We start from the raw sequence: 23,168 nt of genomic DNA, 5'->3' as shown, positions 1-23,168 counted from the left end.
TCAAAATTTTTACCAGCCAATCATTCTGGAAAATACTTTTAGTTTTAAATGTGACCCTAAGATAAGATTCTAGTAGGGCGGCCCCAAGGCCTACGCCGCTGCAACCCTTTTGGATCTATTGTGACTCCCCCACACTAGAGCTTGCCCTCCAGACCCGTCCGTTTAATCAGACCCTTAATTCTGGAGAGCTACTCTTGGGTAAAGGCCTTGGTTTTTCCTACCCGAGAAGTAACATCCTTAGCCAGACAAGCCCCTCACACTGACACAACATGCAGTGCCGTTTCCTCCTCTTTCTTACAGAACCTACAAAGGCTATCATCCGCTAGGCCCATGCGATGCATGTGTTTTCTGAGCCTGCAGTGGCTAGTTATTGTGCCTCAATTATCCTTATAGCCCCACGGCCTTGGCGGATTAATTCTGAAGTCAGCCTTGGCAAATAGCCCGTGATGAACTCCTTCTCCTGTCTCGTGATCACCCTATCTCGAGACGAATTAGAGCATTCGGAGTATTTAAGGGCAAGTGTAAAATATATTTTAATAATTTAATTTGACTTTTTTTAATGTTATCGGTATAGCTTGGGCCCCGAATTTCCGACATATTCAGAAGTGTAATTCTGATAAAAAATCGAATAAGAAATTTTTGGTTTGCCGACCAACCTACTTAAATTGTTTTGGTATGCTCGCCGCCTGACAATTAGTTAAAAAGAAATTGGCTGCTTTTCTAAATTTTTTAGAGGATGAAAAAAGATTAGCCTTCAACTAACATTTATTAATTTAATTTTTTTTTTTTTTGTAATCTTGTTCGTTTTAATGCTGTTTTTTCTAACATTTACCTCCTTGCGCATTGGAATTTTGTCTCACGATTATCTGCAATATATTATTTCATTGACGATTTTCATCTTAAGAAGCTGCCCCCTGGTTACTTTCAAACAATCAGAGCCCCTGTTATTAGACTAATTTTGTTATTTATTATTTTTATTTAAATATTAAGATTTCCTCTCCAAAATAAATCGCAAATAAATATTTGAATTTTGAATATGTATTTCGGGTTGCATTAAATAGAAATAAAAGAGGACAATAAATAATCTTGTAAGTCATTTTTAATAATCATTTAGATTTTATTTGCAGCTTTGAGATGAGAATAGTATAATCGTTAAAAAAGAGAAATTTAAAAATATATATGAATAGTTTATTTTTAACGTTGTAGATGGAGCCACATGTAGGTAACCAACATTGACCGGCTGACGAACTGGCGATAGTGCCTTGGTAATCAATTATGGCGGAATGTGAGATTCAAGTAGAACCCGCTACAGTACTTGCCATGCTTAACTGCAATCCGCTGTCACTAGTGACACGGTTTTCTGCAGTAGGTATGGTCCAGGGATATTAATTGTGTTAGAAATTATTTATTTTTAATCTTAATTCTTGTGGAATATTATGTAATTTACCAAAATGGTTAACGCACACGTCACGATATCTACAGACCCCACTGTAGGACATACTCCTCATTATTTTATTGAACTACCGCAGGAAGATGAAGAAAGGTTAGAAAATCTTTTCAAATCTTTAGATGTAGATGGAAATGGGAAAATTGATATACATGATTTATCCGAGGCTTTGCGAGAATTTGGGGTTCATCACAAATATGCTGAGGTAAAATTATACCATTTTTAAAATTAACAGATATCGCTTTTAAAAATAGAATTTATTTTATTCTTGATAGCAAAGTTATAAACTTTCTTTCGTAATTGTTCAGTCTTTCCTGGAGCGAGCTGATGTCAATAAAAGCAGTGACATTTCCCTGGCAGAATTTATTCACTATGTCAGGGAACACGAGAAGAATTTACGGCTTGGATTTTCACACATTGACAAAAACAAGGATGGTAAGTAATTCCGCTAAGTTTTGATCTTAACTGGAAGAAACGTGATTTTAATGAACTATCATTATAGGTAAAATCGACCTCGAAGAACTGATAAGAGCATTTAAAGACTTGGGAGTTGACGTAGAGACTAATGAAGCGAAGAAACTCTTACAGAGGTAAGATTTATAAGTCTTGCACCCAAAAATAAAAAAAGCCCCTTAAGACAGTTAAAGGAAGACTAATTAGTTTAATTCTTGTCCTTTGTGAAAGAATTTCTGAAGCTTATTTTCGATTCCCCTTCTATTTATGCTTTTCTATCGAAAACGAAGCACTCGTAATGTTTGTATAATTTTGTACTAGTTGGTGATAAATTTTAACACCGCTAGTTTACTTTTTCCATTTTCACTACAATTAACAATTATGCATGGTTTTTCTTTTTAAATATTCAATTTTTTTTAATATTATTTCAAACTACTTTTTATTAATTTGAAAATGTCAAACATAATAGTACTAATCATGTACGTATTTCACACTTAAATAGATCATACTAATAATAAATTGTTCCAACCGCTAATTTAAAATTTCTATTAAAAGTAAGGGTATGGTCCAATAAAAAATGTGCTCTTGTTCATCTGAACCCAGGTGGACAAGACGCGATCATGACAATTTCATCTGTATGCTTCGGGTTAATGACCGGAATTTTCTTACACTTTCATCTTTTTCATTTTGTTTTAGTTTCTCTTTTATTTTACAGTTGTTAATTTTGTTGGAATGTTGTCTTGATACTGTTGTAGAGCAAATAATATTTGCATGAGTGCTTTTTAATGGCCCTTACATAAAACGACATTGTTTTCTTATATGATTTTTTTGTTGTAATTAGGAGAGTTTAGTCTTTTATTCGAGCAAGATCATGCTAAATTTAAACTTTTAAAATAGAAAATTTTTATTTTTGGGTTCTCAGTTTGTTAAACTAATAATTTGTTTATTTAGTCATGGGACTTTTTTAATCTTCAAAATTATTTGGTTAAAAATTTGTGTTAAATTGATGTTAATACAGAAGTTGAAGGTAGCTAAATTTCTCTAAAAAAATCTGATGTCCTCGATGAAGTTTATATAGTTTAAATTAATTTTATTAGAAGGGCTTGTTGAAAAACAAGTTTTTTGAAGGTTTTAAGTTAAATTTTTGTGAGAAGTTTTATGTTATTATGCTTAATGGAATTTCCAGTTGAGTTTTAAATCATAATTTGTACCTGAAGTTTTTTCGAGAAGGGCCACAGAAATATTTTAGTTTCTTAAAGCCTTTCCTCATACATTTTAGAACTCTGCTCGATCTTGGATTACTCTTTGCGACAAAATCTATATTTTCAGATGTTTTTCGGAATTACATTACCTTTCAGGAAGAAATTGGTTTATCAGGTTTTTGAAGAGAATTTCACTTTCTCTTTAAAGATTTGTAAGCCATTGAAGATGGATGAACGTTCGAAATCAATTAGAACTAACGAAAGCAAGTTCACTATGAAGAACATTCTTATTATCCAGCCTTGAGCATTTCTTCAATTTTTTTTACATAATCTCCACCTCAACTACTTTGCGGTGTATTGGTTTATCAGAAAGAACGCCATCTTTCTCTGCCCATCGACAACTTCCTTTAAAGGACGAGGATTGGGATGGGCAGACTTTAGGAAGTTGTCGGGTTTTCTTTTCTTGTTTCTTTTAATCTGCATTATTTCGGAGATGTGGGGGATTGGCCCACAACCCCCAGTGTAATAGAGGGATTGATTGCCTTCTTTATTAGGCATGTACACTTGACTTTGAGCACCTTCAGAGTTTTGAAGGCAGTTAAACGCCTACATCTTAAAACGGTCTGATGACCGTTCAGGTAAATTAAAATTCCTCTCACATTCCGCCATAATTGATTACCAAGGCACTATCGCCAGTTCGTCAGCCGGTCACCATTCAGGTTGGTGCACTATTGACCGCTTAGATTAAGCAGAGGGCACCACGAGCAGGCGATCAACTTCACCCATGTTTAATTGTGGCTAGGAGAAAAGGGCTAAGCTTTTTGTGGGTTTAATATAATGCCACACATTTATTATTAAAATTCCTTAAAATCCTAAAACTCCTGCAGGTTATCTCATTATTCTATCTCTCTTCCTATTCTTTTAATGCTACCACAAAATAGAACACTTAATAGTTAATATAAAGAAGAGAATGTCTCATCATTAGTAAGCGTATTGAATTTCCACCCCAGAGCCTAGGTTCCAATCCAGTTGCTGGCGCTTAGATTTTTTCCCAAGAAACTTACTGCTGGCTGTCCGGTGACTGAAATTGTGCTATAAAAGGCACCTTACATTTTGACATACCATTAATTAAAAAAAAAAATACTTCGCTGTTAATTTTTATATTCATATTGTAAATTAACTGCAGAATAGCACAATAAAATTTTATCATGAATGAATCATCTGAACAGTTAATTTGATTTTTGTTATTTGCCTTCTTGGTCCCAAATAAAATTTCATCTGTTGCAGTTAAGAAAGTTTTATTGCTGATGGAACGTTCATACTGTTTTGGGCGCAGGGTTCAGCAGGAAGGAATCTCTTTTTCCATTGTTGGTCCAGTTTCGGATTTCTTTTGTCATTCTTTGCCTTGATTCTCTCTCAAATAATAGAGAGGAGTGCTACGAGCCAACTAGTTCTCTCTCTTTTGGTACGCAGGCTTCTCTTGAGACATCGCAAACTTAAGTTTTCTTATAATTTCATAGTTAATGGTTACGGCTAAACTGTCGCTTGTGGATTAGATATCTATTTTGAGGTAAGCTGCATTCGTCATCCTAGAGCAGTTCTAAGCACTTGAGATCACTTTAAAACTAGTCAAATACCATTAAGAATGAATTAAAATTGTTGCAGTATCAATTTCTATTTTGTTAAATGGAACCAATGAAAGGGACCAAGGGAATTTCATGATTCAACAGTAGCTATTTAATTGGTTAACATATCTAGTATTTCTTACACATAAGGATTGATTTACATAGTTTTCTATTTGGGCACAGGGTTTCGATAGGATCCTCTTTTTCCTGTGTTGATCCAGTTTACAATTTCTTTTGAGATTCAAATTTGACCAGAATATGAGCAGTTTTATCATTCCGAACTGTAATTAGGTAACCAGAATGAATCAGGTTAAATTTCTACTTTCTCACTGTTCAAGGAATCCCGCTCTGTTCTGCATATAACACATGCTTTCTATCAGATAAAATTTTGTCTTTTAATTTTTAAATCTACCTAGCATAGATGTCATTTTTGGTCATCCTTTCTGAAAATATTGAGTTAGCTCGATTAATATTTATCAGCCAATATGTCCTTTTTTTAGTTCTTTTTATAATGCCTCATTTATTTGTAATAGATGTAAAAACCGAATATACACTTCATTGTCCAACATTAAACTGGTCTCATTGATTAATTAGCAATCTTTTAGTTACCTTACTAATTATTTTTTGTAAAAGGAGTAACAAATGGATAATTTCACCAGTAAAAGATTTCTTCCTTCTCAATTAATAATCAGTGCAATACTTAACTGCAGCTAATTATTTTTCATGATATAATTTTTGCAGCAACGATTGTTGTGTTGATGGGTCTTAGTTCTGGCTCGCCTGTGCTGCTATATAGTGTTGTTGGGAGTCTTACCTATATAAGGTCCAAATGCAGTTTTCTCCTAACTCTGGATTAAATAAATTTGCCATCGTTATTCATTTTGTCTTCTTTAAATTTGATATTGGTCGAATTTTATGGACTCTGGGAATCTTAACTGATGATACTACTCTTCTATAAAAAAAAATTACCCTTTTAGCTTATGTGGTCCAAAAGTTAGTAAATGTAAGTCCCCTCTTTTTTAAGTGAATTTTAGTAAAATTTAAATTGCAGTAAGGGAGTTTCACCATAAAATATTCATTTTAGAATTAAAAACTATTCTATGTATAGATCTGAAAAGAATGGCTATTTTTTATCTGTTCAAATGGTGTCCACTTCATTAATGATCTGATGGACCGCCCACTTTCGATGAGTATCGTTTAAAGCAGTTAAGGTAGTACTTTTCCTGTCTGTCCAATGGTATTATTTTATTTATATTTAGTTAGGCCCATAATAATTAATTCACAGGGAAGTCAATTTTACTCAAAAGTGCAAAATTAAAATTAACAAACACCAGCACAGGTGCCTTTGGAGCGTCAGTGTGCTGAATACAGACGTCTTCCACCAAAGTAGGTTATTGTCATTAGTAGTTAAATCCAAAAATAGAATAGTATCAATATTCGTACCGATACCGTCGAGATATGCGAGCCTTTGTGTAATGAGCATTTTATCAAAGCTTATTTAAATATTGCTTCCACAAGTATCATAGAAATGGTGTTATGCAATTCTGTTTCCGAAGTGGTAGACTAAAAAATACTTATTTTTAACTCCAAAATGGTTTTAGGCTAGGCAAGTTCTATTCAGTTTCAATATTTTAGTCTAGTGTTGTTATATTTATCTTTAGTGCCAGCTTTTTGGATTATGGGAAAACTTCTTTTGAGCAGAATCAATATTGAAGATTAATCAGGAATATGGCAGATATTGGAGTAGGCGCCGTGGTGATGCTTATTATTGATTTGATCGGGCGGCCTTTTTCAGCATTTACACATCTTGTAGAAGTGACATGTACTTGATCTTCAATCTGTAAGCTATTTTTATCGGCTCAGAGGTTTATCATTATACAGCGTTCTTGTGAAACGTTGACAGTATGTTTTGTTATTATAAATTGCTTAGATTGACTACAGGAGGTGGAAACATTTGTTGGATAGAAAATATTTAATTCAGGTTGAAGTTAATCGAGAAGATCAAACGACGGAAGGATGGTTGTTGCATGGAAGCGATTTCAGTTGAGGATTGGAGCTTAAAAGCTCGTCATACCTGTGTAACGTTCACAGTAAATGAATTAATAGAGCGTGGAGAAACGCTCTAGAGTAATAAAAATGAATGCTCTAGCTTAAGCAATATCCAGGCAAAAAACTAAGCCGAAAGTGTAATACTGGTTAGCATTATTAGAGTGTTGTTTTGTGTATATCAAAGGAGCCTTATTTTCGCTTCTTTTATTCGATCTTCGATGTCGCAAAGTAATCTTTGAAGTGTGTTCGGTTTGAACTATTAAAGGAATGTTAAGTGATGTAGAACTCTCACAAATAAATCCTTATGGAGTTTGGAACTGTAATTTACCCAAGTATTTTGCAATATAAAAATGTAAATTTATTGATTTTGTTTTGGAGCTTGATGCAATTTTTGAAAATGGATGTTCGTCTTTGAAGAAAGTAAAAGTAATCTTTCAAATACATATTTTTAGATCCATTTCTATCTTCATATAAAAAATTAGAATGTTTGTTCCTCGTGATCCATGGCAGTTTGGGCTTAAGCTTACATCGTGACCGCCATCTCAGAACAGTCACTTTTCCACAACAATTGAATAAACAGTAATCAACTTTTTAAAAAACTTTATTTAGGATTGTCTGAATTTTTCGTTGTTGACATAAATTGGTTTCAATTTAAAAGCATTTTTTTTAAATGCGTAGGGAAATGCTAGAGGATCATCCAGCTTTTGATGTATTTGTTTAAACTTTTCGTTATGTTAATTGTTTAATTTTGTAAAAATTTTCATTGCTTTCATTTTCCTCATTGTGTATTATTTTTTCTTAACCATTTTTAAATTTACTTATGTCCACGAGAACTAAATTGAACTACAATTTCCTATTTTAAAAAATTCCTTCATCTTGAAGTAAACTGAGAATATTCGTTGCGGTAGTTGGCTGGAACTAGAAATACTGAGAATCGTTTTAAAGCAACTAATTTATAGTCTTCAGTTTTTGTTCTATTCGTATTTCTACTCTGGATTATCATCTTTTTGCGAGAATATCAAATTATAAATTGAGTAAATTAAAATCAAAAATTTAATTTCATGCTAATTGAAAAATTATTATTACAACGCATTCGTATTTATACATTTTACTTTTTTATGTATTTATATATTTGCAGGAAAAAAATTCTCAATTTAAAATCTATTTTAGCGACTTGTCCTGCATTATTTACAAAATGTTGCGGGTTGTGCTGCGTTGTAGGTCTGATACTGTAAGCCTCAGCGCTAATGGTTTCTTCCCGGTGGTCTCGCTGCTGTATGAAGAAGTTCTGGATTGTACAGAACCTTCAGCATACCCAGCGTGATCTCCACAAGGTTTCATTCTTCCACATTCGTCATATATGAATCATACATACATTTCATTCACAAAATTACTTTAAAGGTAAGCTGCATACATTTTAATTATTATTCTTGAAATACTTGCCGTATTTCTTTAATAATGTTAATATTAGTTTAATTCATTTAATTTTCTTTATATTAATGTTGAATTCTTTTCAATTTAAGATATTTTAAATTGTATTTGTAATGTGCAAAAATTATTAGTTTGATTGAAGATTTTGTTTGTTTTTTTTCTTAAATAACTTGCTCGCAAAAAAGTGATAATCCTCTAAACGGGTGTTTTTTTTTTTTTTTTTTTTTTTTTTTTTTTTTTTTTTTTTTTTTTTTTTTTTTTTTGGCGCATCGACTGCCTTGGCCATTAGCGCCCTCTAAACGGGTGTTAATTTTAGAATCTATCTGTCTATCTAAAAACTCCAGTTTAATTTCCAGCTATTTAAGATATTTTTTTTGTTTTTGAAAGTAGAAGATTGCATAAATTTTTGCACAGAATTAAAAAGTTCAAGTATAAACGATTTCGCTGACTTTACGAGGAACAGTCCAATAAATGATTGTATTATTAACTAGCAATATTTATGCTGTCAGTCTTGAGATAATCAAACGTCGTCGACGTTCATTCAAAATCTTCTAGACTTTCCATTGTGCGCTTCTAATGATAATTTTTATTTATATATAAAATCAATTTTCATCATTATGATATTTCTCCAGGTTGGTTGTTTCTTGGTACGAAACACTGAAAAGAAATTTGATATCTAAATTCTAGCTAAAAAATTGAAATTAAAAAATATCGTAAATTTTGATAACATTCAAGGTTTTCTGATAACGTCAACAGTAGACCTAATGTCAATTAAATACTAAAATTAGGCGACCGTTGCCTAATTTATTTATTTTTTCTCTGCACATTGTCCTTTCGTTACAGACAAACTGTCACCTCTTACAACTCGAATACATTGTTAATTCACTTACATCAACAGCAGACATTAATGTTGAATTCTTTTCAATTTAAGATATTTTAAATTGTATTTGTAATGTGCAAAAATTATTAGTTTGATTGAAGATTTTGTTTTTTTTTTTTCTTAAATAACTTGCTCGCAAAAAAGTGATAATCCTCTAAACGGGTGTTAATTTTAGAATCTATCTGTCTATCTAAAAACTGCAGTTTAATTTCCAGCTATTTAAGATATTTTTTTTGTTTTTGAAAGTAGAAGATTGCATAAATTTTTGCACAGAATTAAAAAGTTCAAGTATAAACATTTTGCTTGTACTTTAGAATTGAAGAGCTTGGTGCAAAAAGGAGTTATCTACAGTTTTTTAAAATTTTTAGTAGGGACAAAAAGCTAAATATGCTTTAAGATGTATTCCTTGTGTTGTGTCTGCTGTAAGGATTAGTTAATATATTGCGATGAGGTCATTTGGGGCTCAATTTGAACTTGCTAGGGCATTTTTTAAACTTGCTATAAGCAAAAGTTATTTTGCAGCTAACTATTTTTTGCACCAAAATTATAATTTTCAGTAAAACTTGAGTACATATAAAGTACTTTAGTCAACAGATTTCTTGTTTTTGAGCTTTTAAGTGGCATTTTGTGTCTTGTCGAAGACATTGTTAGATATATTATTATGCCTGTCAAAAAGAAAAATAATAATATCTACCTAATGTAAACATTAAATAAAAAAAAAAACTCCAAGGAATGTAAAGAATGTGTTATAGAAATGAAATGTTTTATTTTTTCTCACAAAGTACTCGTAGATTACAAAGTACAAAGTAAATAATGGATACCTGTCTAACAATCGGTGTCTTTCATCAGTCTACTTCACGTGTGGCCTTCCCTTGAAAGTAACTTAATTTCTGATAAAAGAATGTACTATCAGGGGGAACATACTTTACAACAAGCTCTTGAACTTAACCTAGGTTAGGGAATAAGTAATAATAAACGAGTCTGCAAAAGACTCTTTTAAGCACCAAAAGATGTAGAATTGAACATGCAATAGGGGGGCGCCACTAAACACATTTTCTGAAAAAAATGTGGATAACTCCTTTTTGCACCAAGCTCTTCAATTGATGCATTAAATGAAAAATTTGTTGTACGGAAAATTAGATACTTAATACAAGTGTGAAATACTGAAACATGATGTGTCCAAAAAATAATCGTTAATGTTCGCAGAATTTAACAAAATTATCGTTTTCTTGTGCTAGGTTCTTGGAAAGATTTGAAATTGTGTTCGATAAATTTGAATAAAAGAGAAACCTTGTACCGTTCACTAACCACTTCAATTTTGAATAAATCCAATAAACCAATAAAATTTGCATAAGAAATCATTATCTATTACATTTTTCAGATTGTCTAAAGTGCCTAAAATTTATGATAGAGCTTAAAATGTTTACGTGAATGTTATCTGAGCGAGTAATTTTGAAATTTGTATCAAAAACATTAGTATGTGTTGTGCCAAAATGTTATTTCAAAAAGTTATTAAAACTTTAATAATTTCAATTCTTCTTACATTAGAAACCTGAAAGGTTAATTCCTAGTAATCTACTAAATGCCTCAGATTCTGATCACTGTACCTCTCTTTCTACATTAGGTATGGTTAGGGGTTTTGTTAAATGCTATTGACTAAATATTAATTTTCTTTTAAAATGTGGGTGGCACTCTGGTTCAATACAATGGTGCAGAAATATTTGGTCATAAAAAAAAATCTTTTAATATCCCTTTGAAGAATCTAAACCAAATGTTTTCTTATATTATAACCAATTTGCAAAATTACAAGGTTCTGACGTGTCTACATGAAAATTATTGCATTCTTAACTGTTATTGTTGTTAACTGTCAGTAGAATAAACATTTCAATAAAATTACATTGCACATTCTTCTGAACATGCGTGGACCGAATTTTTGTGGTCCCTGATTTGCTATGGCCTGATATCTTTAGGGCTAATCTTTAAAACAAACAGGTTTGGATTGATCGTTTCCATACAAAACTAATAATGCTTAGTAAAATTTTGTTTAAGCTATGAAAAGCGAAAGTGTAGTGCAAGAAACAGTGAGGTGCTAGTTGAAACATTCGCCAAAGAGATTAAAGACTGAACATTCATTCCTCCTAATTCTCATTTTTTGGAGAATGTGTGAGGCAAAAAAAAAAATGCCAAAAATCACATTTGAAAGAATAGTTAATAATATAATTTTAAACATGTGATTAGGCGATTCTTGCAGATAGATATAACCTTGATTTAAAACCTTGGTCTTAATGATCTTCTATCCTCTTTCGTATCTATTATCCCACTATTACCTACTTATTAATTTTCATTTAACTCAATGAACCAGAAGAAGAATATTTATTTATGTCTGATAAGCAGCTTAGAATTTTTTAACATTTTCAATAGAAAAACTATATTTTTGGAAAAATTGGGGTACAGAACATAAATAGGAACAATGTCAAAGAGAAGTAAAGGAAGATGAACTAGTTCTCAAAGAAGAAAACATTTCCACCAAGTGCTAGTTAAGGAGTCTAGAAGTGACTGAGTGGACTACTAATTGTCTCCTGAAAAGAGTTTTTTAAAGTGTGTCCCTAATATTTATGATTATTAACGTTTTCTGTGAAGTGTTTGTAATAAATGATTTGGAAAATAACTGAATAAGTCTTTATTTATGTAAAATATTCTGTACCAGACGGATAAATTACGTATAGTGCAAATACTCTTTTCCAAAGTTGAAACTATTTCCTTGTTAGATTTTTATGAAAGTAATGGGGTGTGCAAAAAAAATTAACGTTTTTCTATTCAAAAAGAAGGTCCATGATCTTTTATACCGCAAACGCAATATTGAAATTAAACTTAATGCTTTCAGTATTTCATTACATATAATTTTCCTAAGGCTTTTTAAAAATCCTAGGCTGGAAGAAGCTGTCTAATAAAATGAAAAACTTAGCTCATGCTAAGAAAGGAAAGACACTTATCAGCGTATTATTAACCGTCGTTAAAACCTTTACAGGACCTTTGGGTACGTTCACAACGGAGCTGTGAGCATAGATGATAGCAGAGATGATAGGAGTGATGCATCAGCGCTTAAAGAAAAACATAATACATTCGAATGTGAGCGTGCACAATGAAGCTGCGACTAGTGACTCATACGCGCTGGTATAAACGAGCATAGATGATAGAATTAAATATTTCATTTTTCTGCTAACTAAACTCCAGTATCGGAGCTTTAAATTTGACTGCTGTTCAAAATACCTTTGTTTTTCAAGACATTTGGTGAAAACCGGCATTATTTTATTATTTACTTTTAAACAATATTTTGTTTTTTAAATCGTGCTTACATTTATTTTTGTTTGTATTTATTTGTTTTTTCTCAATAAAACCATTACTTCTATAGTAATCACTAGTTTTTCTTCTATGGTTATAGGATTTCCATGACCAATTTTTCCAACGTTTTCTTAATTTTGGACCTTATTTTCTCTAAAATATAGTCTAATATGCGTGGACCCATCCTCATATATTCAAAAAAACGATCCGGATAATTTCTAAGTTCCTTATATAAATGGTGAAATTCACCCAAAGTACTTCGTTTTTTATTTATGGGATGTACATGATATTTTCTAAAGCGTTTTTTCTTTAAAATATACCATTTCGTTGCTGCTGAACATAAAAACTCTTCTTCACTACTCGACATGTTGTATGTATCACAGCTCCGTTGTGCCCACTAATCAGCGATTATATTTTACTCTATCAGTTATCATCTCTGCTATCATCTATGCTCATAGTTCCGTTGTGAACGTACCCTTAGAAAGAAAGACAATTGAGGGACGGCTGTCATGTATCATTGATGGCATACGGGAAGCTGATGAATCCCATTGAACCACAATTACTGGGCCACTTTTTGTAGAACCATAAATGCAAGGAGAGCTAGTGCAGCTGTCACTTGAAGAAGTCACAGTTGTATCAGTTTTAGTAGAGTTACTCAGTGCGACTAACAAGTTTTTCTTACTAACAATATTAACTCGGTTTTTAAATCTCTTGTAACAATAAATACGTTGTTATTATACTTTTATTTATTCCTGCATTATAGTCCGAACTAAGTTCTATCAAATTATCTATCCTTTGTTTCGGTCCATTGCAAACTTTTCTTATGGAAGAAAATGTAATAACTGTACCTTAGTTGCAACTGAAGAGCAAGAATTTTCAAAAACCCAAACCAATGAATGGTATCAAGGTATTCAAAGCGAACATTATCGAAAAAATCCATGAGTTTTTTTTTGTGAATATGGTTATTAAATTTTATGTATTTTTAATAAGCTAGTAATCTAAATTATCTCTGCCACTAATAATAGACTATTTTAATTTTTAAAGGATGGATCAGGATGGAAGCCTAGAAATCAGTTTCAACGAATGGCGGGACTTTTTACTTTATGCACCAAGCACAGACATCCACGATCTAATTCGCTACTGGAGGCATTCAACGGTGAGTTTAACTCATTATTCTCATTATTAACTCTGTTTTTTCGAAAATATTATAAAAAGTAATCAAATTTTCTCCTCAATACATAATGTGACAAGAAACTTTTCTTTTATTAATGTCTTCTTCACGTAAAAAATGTATATATATGGATCCTTGATATAGCTAGTGTTTTGAAAAGATTGTAAATCTTTTTAAAAAAATATGAAAATCACTTATATTTCGATTCTTGAAACCATTCGATTGAAACTGACATTGATTAGAATAGTCCTTAGAGAAAGGTATTTTCATTTAATTGATTTCTCAATCATAACATTTCCTTCCTCAATTTTCAAAATTTTGTAAAAACCAAATATACAAACGTCTGCTGGACGTTGGTCGAAAAACGCTTAGCGAGTTAAATACGAAAGAGACTTAATAATTCTGGTATTTTTACTGCTCTACCAAAAACAGTAAAAATTAAACTGAAAGAAATGTAGTAGAAAGAATTAATTCTCAATCTAACGATACTAAAGGCATAGATTTTTTTTTTTTTTATTTAAAGCGCATCAGCATGTAAAGGTCATTGATGCCTGGATCCTTCTCAGTGATTTGCCAGCCTCTGGAAATGTTCTCTCGCTACGGACAGCTCTGGCAGCGAGCTGTAGAGTCTTCAGAAAAGAAAAGCTAAGGAATGGTTTGGAGGAAAGACCAAGGATTTGAACCTAGGACCTCCGGCTTATTAGCCCACTGAGCCTATCCCTTTCTCTCATAAATATATTTTTAATCATTTAAAAACTACAAAGCTTAAAAATTTGGGAATTACTACTGAACATGTTATTTGGCTTTTTTTATTGTTTTTGTTTTAATACTTTATGGATTTTCTAGGAATAATTTAATTAATCATCAGAAATTAAAATGATTCATTGTTTACACATTTATGAAAATTTAATTCTCCTCAACTGCTTAATTGTTTAGTATCGTATTTGTTTTTCGTCACCTATTTGTTCGGCAAATACTTATTATGCATTAGGTGAGAATTTTGTATATTAACTCTAGAACACAACAGTTCTTGCTTTGTACTTCATCTGACTCATGATCCCCGAATTTAAATCGTGTAGTAGTAAACTGTTATTGAAGACAATATCCTCTATTGCAATTCTTAGTAGCCGCCTGTAATCTACCTCTTAGGTGAGATTCGATTAAGCTGTAACCCAAATCGAGCAAAAATGTACGGCCCTTTTTCTTTGTTTGCCACAGGGCGAGAGTGTACATAGCATTGACACCACTTTGGTCTAACATTCTGTAGAAAGAATCGAAGAGGCCACTCTCTTGTTTTCCGTGCTGTCGTGTAGCAATGACAAATTTGATCAAATTGTGTCAGTTCCACTCTTGTGCGAATTATAATCAATTATAATTTGAGGTTTACCGGTATCTGCGTTTATTGAGTCGTCAAAATGAAGAGTAGAAAGTAGAAGTACTATTTTATTTGAGTTGAAAGCGAATAAAGACGTCCCAGATTCTTTGGCCACCAAACATTGAGGAAGTATTTCAGCTTTATTCTTACGAAATGGTAAGTTTATATTGTCAGCATCTCTTAGAACAATTGTACGGACGAAATCTAATTGTCTGTAATTACATTTCTGTTTGTTCCATGGATCACTTTCGTCAATTCTTTGACATAATGAGAAGGCACAGGTTCACCTTTCGGACAGTTCATCTTTCCGACATAGCATTTACCATGTAAAAAGCACGGGAGTCGTTCATCATAACAATTTTGATTCCGTATCTTTAGGAAAATATCCCATATTTTCCTTGTAGGTGCCAATTTATCTTTCTACTCTAGTTCTTTTATCATCAAATCTCTAAACAGTAGGATAAAAAATAAAATCGATTCATCGACATGGTAATTCTAATAAAATAATGACCATTATATTGGAACCACAGCTCTTCAATATTCAGTTTTGAAGATTTATTGACTCCAGTAAGGCATCATAATCCAATAAAAACACGGATTTCTATTTCGTTTGTCAGTATGGTAAGACTGACAACTTGAAATTGATGTCATCCTCCTCCTAATTTCTTGATTTGTTTTTGTCCACAATTTTAGAGATAATATCATTAGTTATAACAAAATTCCAAGATTCTAGGGAAGTGGATATATTTTTTGCCCCACCTTTCGCACCTGGGGTTTGGGAAACTATAGTTTTTAGCTTTAGTTTTCTCTCCCTTTGATGGGACATTGTATACCATTTGTATTGATTTCTACCTCGCAAACTAGATGACTTTACGGAGACTCTTCTACACCTACATTCTTCTTCAGTTTTAGAGACTTCTGGTTCAGTTACAATATCTTATTCTTCGTCAGAATTCTCATCACCAAAAATAACATTCGCTTCGTTCTGATCTTCCTCCAATGGTAATAGGACTTTCTGGATTTTCTCCGGTGTCCAGTCACAAAGTGGTTTCCTTGAAATAAAAGCCATACTTCCTTTGCTAAAAGCCATTAAAGTATGTTTAGTAAATGTCACATTTAGTAATTATTAAACGTTTATCCTGAATACTGAAACTTACCTAAACATAAGCTAATGTTAACACCCTGGGGTGTGTCAAAGTCGAAAATGACTTTTCTCTTTACTGTTGCAATTTGAATTGAATCCTAACCCCGAATGAGTTTAGTAATGAATAAGAAGACAAACGAAGTATATTTAGACGATGGGGAACAACTTGGGAAACACAGGGCTAATCTGTAAATCACTGAGTGTCGTTCTAGGGTTAAAACATTATGATCAAATATGAACTTTGGAAGATAAAGGTAAATATTGTAACTATTTTTGTTGGTTGTTTCTCTTTCTCTTAACTCTCGACTCCAAATTCTTTATAGTGTTGGTTTTGTTATGCCTGAAACATTAACTAACGCAGTGTATATTGTTATTATTTCCCTTCACGATTTTTGCGATTTCAATAGTGTACTTGTACGTGAAGAATATGTACAGCGGTTTTCCTGACGAACATGTAGGTTTTTTTTTATAGTATTCAACAGCCTTAAACAAACAGGAAGCGTTTGTGTGGAAAGCGGATCTTTTGGTCCTTTGTCAGCAATCTAAAGTGGATAAAGAATAGGAACTGCGATTCAGTATTTTAATGTTTCAGTATTTCCAATTGTGAAGGAGTGACCCAGTTAGGGATTCTGAGAAACAAAACACTGAGTGAAGAACATGCATTGCTATCTTTTAACACCGTTCCTTGTGCGTGCTTGTGCGAAGTGGAATGATGTCACAAGAAATGTCCATATTTGGGCTCTTGGAAATCCCAGAGCAGTTTGTGGGTTAACATTCCATTATGAATTTAAGCAGAAAGTTTGGGGTAGTTTAATGACAGCTATTTAACTACCATCAATCGTCAATGCAGATGTTTTTTAATAATACCTTTCAAAAAATGTTCTGAGAATTGATAGATTTCCTCTTGATGTGAGGAGTGTGGGTACAAGTTGATTGGACAATTATCCAAAAAGGAAAACCCAATACATTGGGCTCGCTAGCTTCAACAGCTTGCAGAGACATATTATGGTTGCTTGTGTAGAAATTCATGTTTAACAATGGGTTGGTAGTTGAACATTTTTTTTAAGTAAGGTACAGATCTCATCTTCAAGAAGTGGGAGACATATTGAACAACATATTTTCTCATCTAAGGTAAAATAACTAAATGCTTCTCTTGTTTTTAGTTTCTTTCAGAATACTGTTTTTTGTTCATATATTGCAAGTTAGATTCATGAAAAAGCTTTCTTGAGAATAGCTACAGTTGTAATAATTGCAAAAAAGAAAATCATCGCCAAATATTCAATAAAAGAAATAATAAAACCTTAAAGAAGCATTTATCTCTTGCACCACGAAGGATAAATCAATGCTATTAGCATCGTTAGATCGACAGTTCTCTTCTGTCCAACATTTATATCATTATCTTTTTTTTTTTAAATGTACAAGTTTTTTAAAAAATTATTTTATTTTATTATTATTATTTTAAAGAAAGTAAAATAAAACCAGAATTTTTGAATCCTTTTTTGTTAAATAACTCTTAATTCGATGTCATCTTTCTTGTAATTAGCAACAAAATTCTATTTACCCAGGAAAGTGATTGTGTTGAAGAAAGTCTGGTCTCTTTTATATGTGCAATCATATTTCTAATTTGAAATCTCCCAATAACTTTTATTAATAATTTTTAAAATTAATAATTTAATTATTTATTATTATTATTTTTAATTATTTTATTACATATTTTTATACAATTATTGTCAACAAATTATTGATTTTACTTATTATTTAGTAATTTTTACACGAAATAAAACAATTTGGTTACGAAGTAGTTATTTTTTAGTATCAGATGGAGAAAAAATTCCGTCCGTTTTCTCAAATTTACTTTTTTTATATTTCTTTCAGCAGCTGTATATACTCACTCGTACATATAAATATTTCTTTTTTCTATCTCAACTTAAAATGCATTTATTTAACTACTTTATAAATCTTTGTAGCTACTTTATTAAAAATTATTTGCTATAATTAATTAATTTCTAATCGTTGCTAATTTATTTTTCTTCAAAAGGTCTTTTGAACAAAATCCTTTTGAGTAGTTATTTTGATCATATTTATATACTGGTATCAGTTTTTTTTAATGAATTTGTGAAGGATTTTCTTTTATAGTTTCACGTTTAAGTAAATAATATTAATAATTAAATAGATGGTCAAAAAGCAGTCAGTGTATTAAATTATTGTGTTCCTTTTCTCTTTGGGTGTCAAATTTTCATCTCAAATTTTGAGCTCCTCTGAGATCGAAGAGTTTTTAGATGTTTTTGTTTAAGTGAAATTAGTAATAATAATAGGCAATACAGTGTACGATGGTTATAAAATGGTCTAAATACTTTATAGATTAAGTATTTTTAACAAGCAATTGAGTTCGTTAATATTAGGTAAGATTTTAGAACTTGGAGAATGGTACAAATAACGAATAAGCTATTTAAACTGTTAATTTACAGTTTTTTCTGTTATTTTATGAGTTATGATTGAAAACATATTTACCTAACACAGCTACAATATTTTTAATCTCTTGCCTGTGGGACAGGATATTTGATAGTATGAATGCTTAAAAATTCTATTTTTAAACAAACTCCCCTCATTAAAACATTCGAGATATTTCTCGAAGTGCATCCATCATAAGTGGCTTAGTTCAACTCTTATTTGCCAAGTTTTTCCTTATGGCCTAAGAAATAGATTCTACTTCAACTGAGTTGTATCTAACATTCTTTGTTCTAGTTCAGCTAGATTGTAATTTCTGCTCAATTTTTCACAACCCTAAGTTTGGAAACGGTACAAATTTAAGGAAAAGTAAAACAAGTAAATTATGAAGAATAATTATTTCACTTTGTTTCTCATGCATCTTTGTAGGGAGTGGTCCATTGGTGTCGAAACCGGGATACGAGGTGGTAATCGTCCCAGGAGTCGCTATAATCCTTCATAGGTATTTTTTAAAAGGTGTCTCTTTACATGCCTGACATTATTAGTGGGACTACCATATGCAGTTAACATATTCTTCCTATAGCTCTAAGAGCACATCTTCTAATTGTTTAGGTAGAATGTTGGTGAAGAACTGAAGGTAAAATTCACCATTTTTGTTTCCTTCGTAAAAGTAAGGTCCTCTGGTTTGGTAAATTGATTTTTAAGAAGACACATCACACAGTTACTCCTAAGACAGACAGCATATGAGACTCGGGGACTTTCTGCTGCATATACCTTGATGTGATGCCATTGTTGGTCCATCCTAAAATTTTTATTAAAACGTTTGGATCTTCTGACGGTAAAATATACATCTTTAACGTTGTAAGGCTCAATCCCTATCTCTCATGGTCTCTGCAAGGCCGTACGTTTGAAAGTCTTGTAAGATTCTTCTGAAAGTACTTTTAGAAACAACCAACGTTTGACAGATGCTATTAATGGAAGAAATAGGGTTTTCTTGGATCCAGAGAAGTTTAGCCAGGTAATTATTTAATGATCTTGAAAGATTTTGTAAAATCGACCATAATCGGGCCTTTGCGGGAAACTCTCCGAGTACACACTGAAGTTTGAAGGCGTTTTTTTTGCTACTCAATTGAGCACTTATCCAAGAGAAAGTAATGTCACAACGTTGCTGAAGATTTTATACTCTTTGCCTGTTGATTCTATTAGGTTATCCTAGCCTGTTGAAGACGAACCAATAGTATTCGATTATCTGTGGCCAACGTAACTCTCTCTCCTACATCGACATGCGACATCTACCAAACAACTGTCAGCAAAATAGCTAATCGTTACGATTGATTGTTGCATCACTACGCGCCTAGTGAAACCTTCCTTCTTCTTTCACCTCTCCCTGTGGAATGAAAAAGGCCCAACCAAGACAGACATCCTTCCGCAACATCTGTGCAAAAATTTTGAAGCATACCTTAAGTCGCAAGTTTTTTAGCAAAAAATATTAGCAGGATGTTCTTAACGTATTATCGTGTCGTCCATTGCAGGCTACCATCCCTATGCCTAAATAAGTGAACAAGAAGCAATAAAATTCTTAGGTTGTAAAAATCTGGCAGTTAAATTTCGATGCAGCAAAGCATGGAGTCAAATGATAAAAGCATGAGTTGTATGCAGATTTTGATAAAATTATAACATAATAAATAGTATAATTTAGTGTAGTATAGTATTTTATATTATAAAATCTTATTTTTATTTTTTAGTATTAATTGTAACTACACTTGGTACTTTTTTAATATTTAGATTTAAAAAAAAAAATTGATTGTTCAGAACTAATCCTCATAAAAAGCTAAAAATACTGATTCTGCCTTTTAAAATTTGATCGTAAAAAATTTTATTTTATTTTTTAAGACCATGATTAATGCTTTTGTAAGAAGTATTGATATGGCCTGCAGATGGCAGTGAAATCTACAATTTTTCTGTAATTGCTGTTGAACTTTTTCTGTCTTTTTTATTAAGATCGATTTAGTATATTTTTTTCTGGGACTGTAATGTAAAATCTTTTTTGTTGAATAAGTTATACTCGTTAAATTAATTGATATCCAATCCTGTATTTTGCATAGTATTAATTATTTGCATTGGTTTGCAATAAAATTTAAATTATGAACAACATATTACATTAAATATTTTTTAATCTCATGACACGAACATTTAAAAAACTTTTTATACATACTTGAAAAGTTTCCGTAAAGCTTCGTTAAAGTTTAAATCTTTCGGTTTTTATGTACCATCATTTTCTTCCTGAAAGTGGGTAATAACGACAGTTAGAAAATTAGAATTAATTTGAAGATTGCTTATTTTGCGTATCATACAGAAGTATTATATTTGGCTGATGGCCAGATCGAAAGTTGCAGAAAATAGAAATGCTAGCTATATGATGAGGAATCTGATAGAAGAGGTCGATAAATGGGAAATGGGGTAAATTTCGTTAAGATGGAGCACTTATGCACTTCGATTAAAACCTAACAAAGGCATGAAAGGAGTTAAATGATAATAGGACCAGTAGTGGAAAAGGATGGTCCTTCTAGGACGAAGAAGAAGGGGAGAATTAGGAAGAAAATAGAATGATTGAACCTAGTTCTCTGAAGCAGAAAATTTGAGATTGATCTTACCAATCTTCCAGGTATTGTGCAGTGCAGATATTAAAAAAAAAAGTTCTTAGATATGGGACAAAAGGCTGCGCGAGAGACTTTTGGCAGTAGAAGTAAGATCTAGTGGAAATCATCCTGGTGCTGGAGGTGTGTTGTAATTAGAAACATCAGTTTAAAGAGAGAATGGAGCGGAGAGGAGCTTTAGAGAATAGTAATCTAACTGCTAGCATTGGTACTGACGTTAGTGGAAGCGTGAGTCCAGTAAGTGAAGGACAAGATGCGTTGGAGGATGACCTTAGCAAGAGAGGAGTTTTCAAGCGGGACATGGAAAAATCAGCAAAAATTGGTGGCAAACAGATGAAGGCAGACAGGCATGGGATCATGCAATTTAGAGTGAAGCCTGTATGTACAAAATGCTGCTGAAAACCAACAAATAACAAAAACATTGTGTATTATGTATAGCCACGACAGCCAAGCCGTTGGAGGCACGGACCACAAAGCTAAGATGTATAGTGTTACCTGGATTCGATTCCGGATTTTTAATTTGGATTTTATATAACGGTTAAGAAAATTATTATATAGAATGTTAGCTATCTGCGTCTGCTTACAGCCCCTGATCGGTAGTTAGTCAAACAGTCCACCCGAAATAGGAGGCATTACTTTACATTATTTTCCATTTTGGAATTATACATTTTTATATTATAGCTGAAATATTTTTTAGTGATTCTTTTATCTAATTTTTAAATTCATAAACTCGTTTAGATAAATAGTCGTGATTGTTAGTGAGTAATGTTAGCCGTAATTTATTAAAATTATTACATTTGAGATCCATTTAATAAAAGTTTCTCATTTTTCAGTTACAAATTTTAATTATTACCTTAAATGATATAAATATCTCCACTTTTTTTTCAGTGAATCTTCCTAAATAAAATATTTTTTTCAAAAGAGTAAGTTGTTAAAATCTTTAATTTTAATTAGTGGTTTAATTTTAATTTGGTGAAAGTATTATTTTTTTTTTACTTTTTTCATGTCTGAAGCAATATCTAAACCATTTGAAGGTATGGTGTGATTAATTAGAATTGTTAACACCGCCATTTTTCGCAGCCTTTTTGTGCACAGTTTGTTTTGATTTTTATTTGTAATTCATTTGCGCTTTTCTTTTAATCTTCATTGAGAACATATAACAAATTTTGTAATATAAATTAACTTATCAATTCAAAGGCCACAATGTAAATTCTACCTCCATCTTAGTTTATACATACTGTTTTTTGTTTTATTTTTTTTAATAGTGGACTAGCTATAGTAGTAGTGGCCTGAATAGAAGTACTAGTTGTGTAGTTTATATCATAAGATAAAATCATCCAACCTACATTTATTTCAGTGCAAAAAAGACATTTTACATGTACATCTTCATGATGGTTACCTTCGCGCATGCGTACCATTCTTTCTTGTATTATTTTTCTCTGTATATTTACTTGGGGCAGTAGGTCTGAAACAGTGTATTTGACTGAATTATAGTATAAGTTAATAATTAGTACCCTTTGCAGACATTCGATTTGAGATTATATCTTCGTTTTATTAATCTAGACGGTTCTTTTTTTTTTTTAAATCTGGATTACCTTAAGATGGCAAATTGTAGTAGTTATAAATAAACAGACTTTAACAATACACTACCATTGTGTAATATGTCGTTCTACAGCGTTAGGTGGGTTCGTCGCATTCCACCTTGCAAGGCACTTGGTAGGATTCGACGAAACATAATGCAGGCTTACCATCAACAAACTGTTGGAAAAGTACCATTTAACCATAAAGACTGTCATTCCTTCTAGAACATTTTAAGATGAACAAAAGTTGCCAGTAATTTTCTACTTTTAGTCCTGTACCAATGTCGAAGTTTTCCTCAGCATAATTATAATGTACTGGTGATCTCAGATGAAATGGTAAACGTAGTGCACACAACAACCAGCT

The 23,168-nt window shown here is 31.9% G+C and overlaps 1 protein-coding gene across 5 annotated transcripts in view; it reads left to right on the top strand.

Annotated features, from left to right (window-relative positions):
• The first annotated feature begins 1,245 nt into the window (after window positions 1–1,245).
• The window catches only part of SCaMC (Short Calcium-binding Mitochondrial Carrier), a 72,245-nt gene continuing 50,322 nt past the window's right edge, over window positions 1,246–23,168 (top strand). For 3 of the 5 annotated variants that reach the window (XR_012455570.1, XR_012455569.1, XM_074119060.1), the window contains exons 1-5: window positions 1,246–1,652; window positions 1,756–1,882; window positions 1,950–2,037; window positions 13,474–13,585; window positions 22,238–22,258. Coding sequence is in view for 1 of the 5 variants with exons in the window: in XM_074119060.1 (XP_073975161.1) it covers window positions 1,452–1,652; window positions 1,756–1,882; window positions 1,950–2,037; window positions 13,474–13,585; window positions 22,238–22,258 (549 nt within the window). In the remaining 4 variants the exon portion in view is untranslated. Of the gene's footprint in view, window positions 1,653–1,755; window positions 1,883–1,949; window positions 2,038–8,158; window positions 8,178–13,473; window positions 13,586–22,237; window positions 22,259–23,168 lie in introns of those variants that run through there. The other 2 variants (XR_012455571.1, XR_012455572.1) reach the window with 2 other exon arrangements.

Source organism: Rhodnius prolixus, unplaced genomic scaffold, assembly GCF_049639745.1.
Source record: "Rhodnius prolixus isolate KJV_2025 unplaced genomic scaffold, Rpr scaffold_2, whole genome shotgun sequence".
NCBI lineage: Eukaryota > Metazoa > Arthropoda > Insecta > Hemiptera > Reduviidae > Rhodnius > Rhodnius prolixus.
Note: the sequence above shows the minus strand (reverse complement) of the source record. Positions and strands in the feature narration are given on the sequence as shown.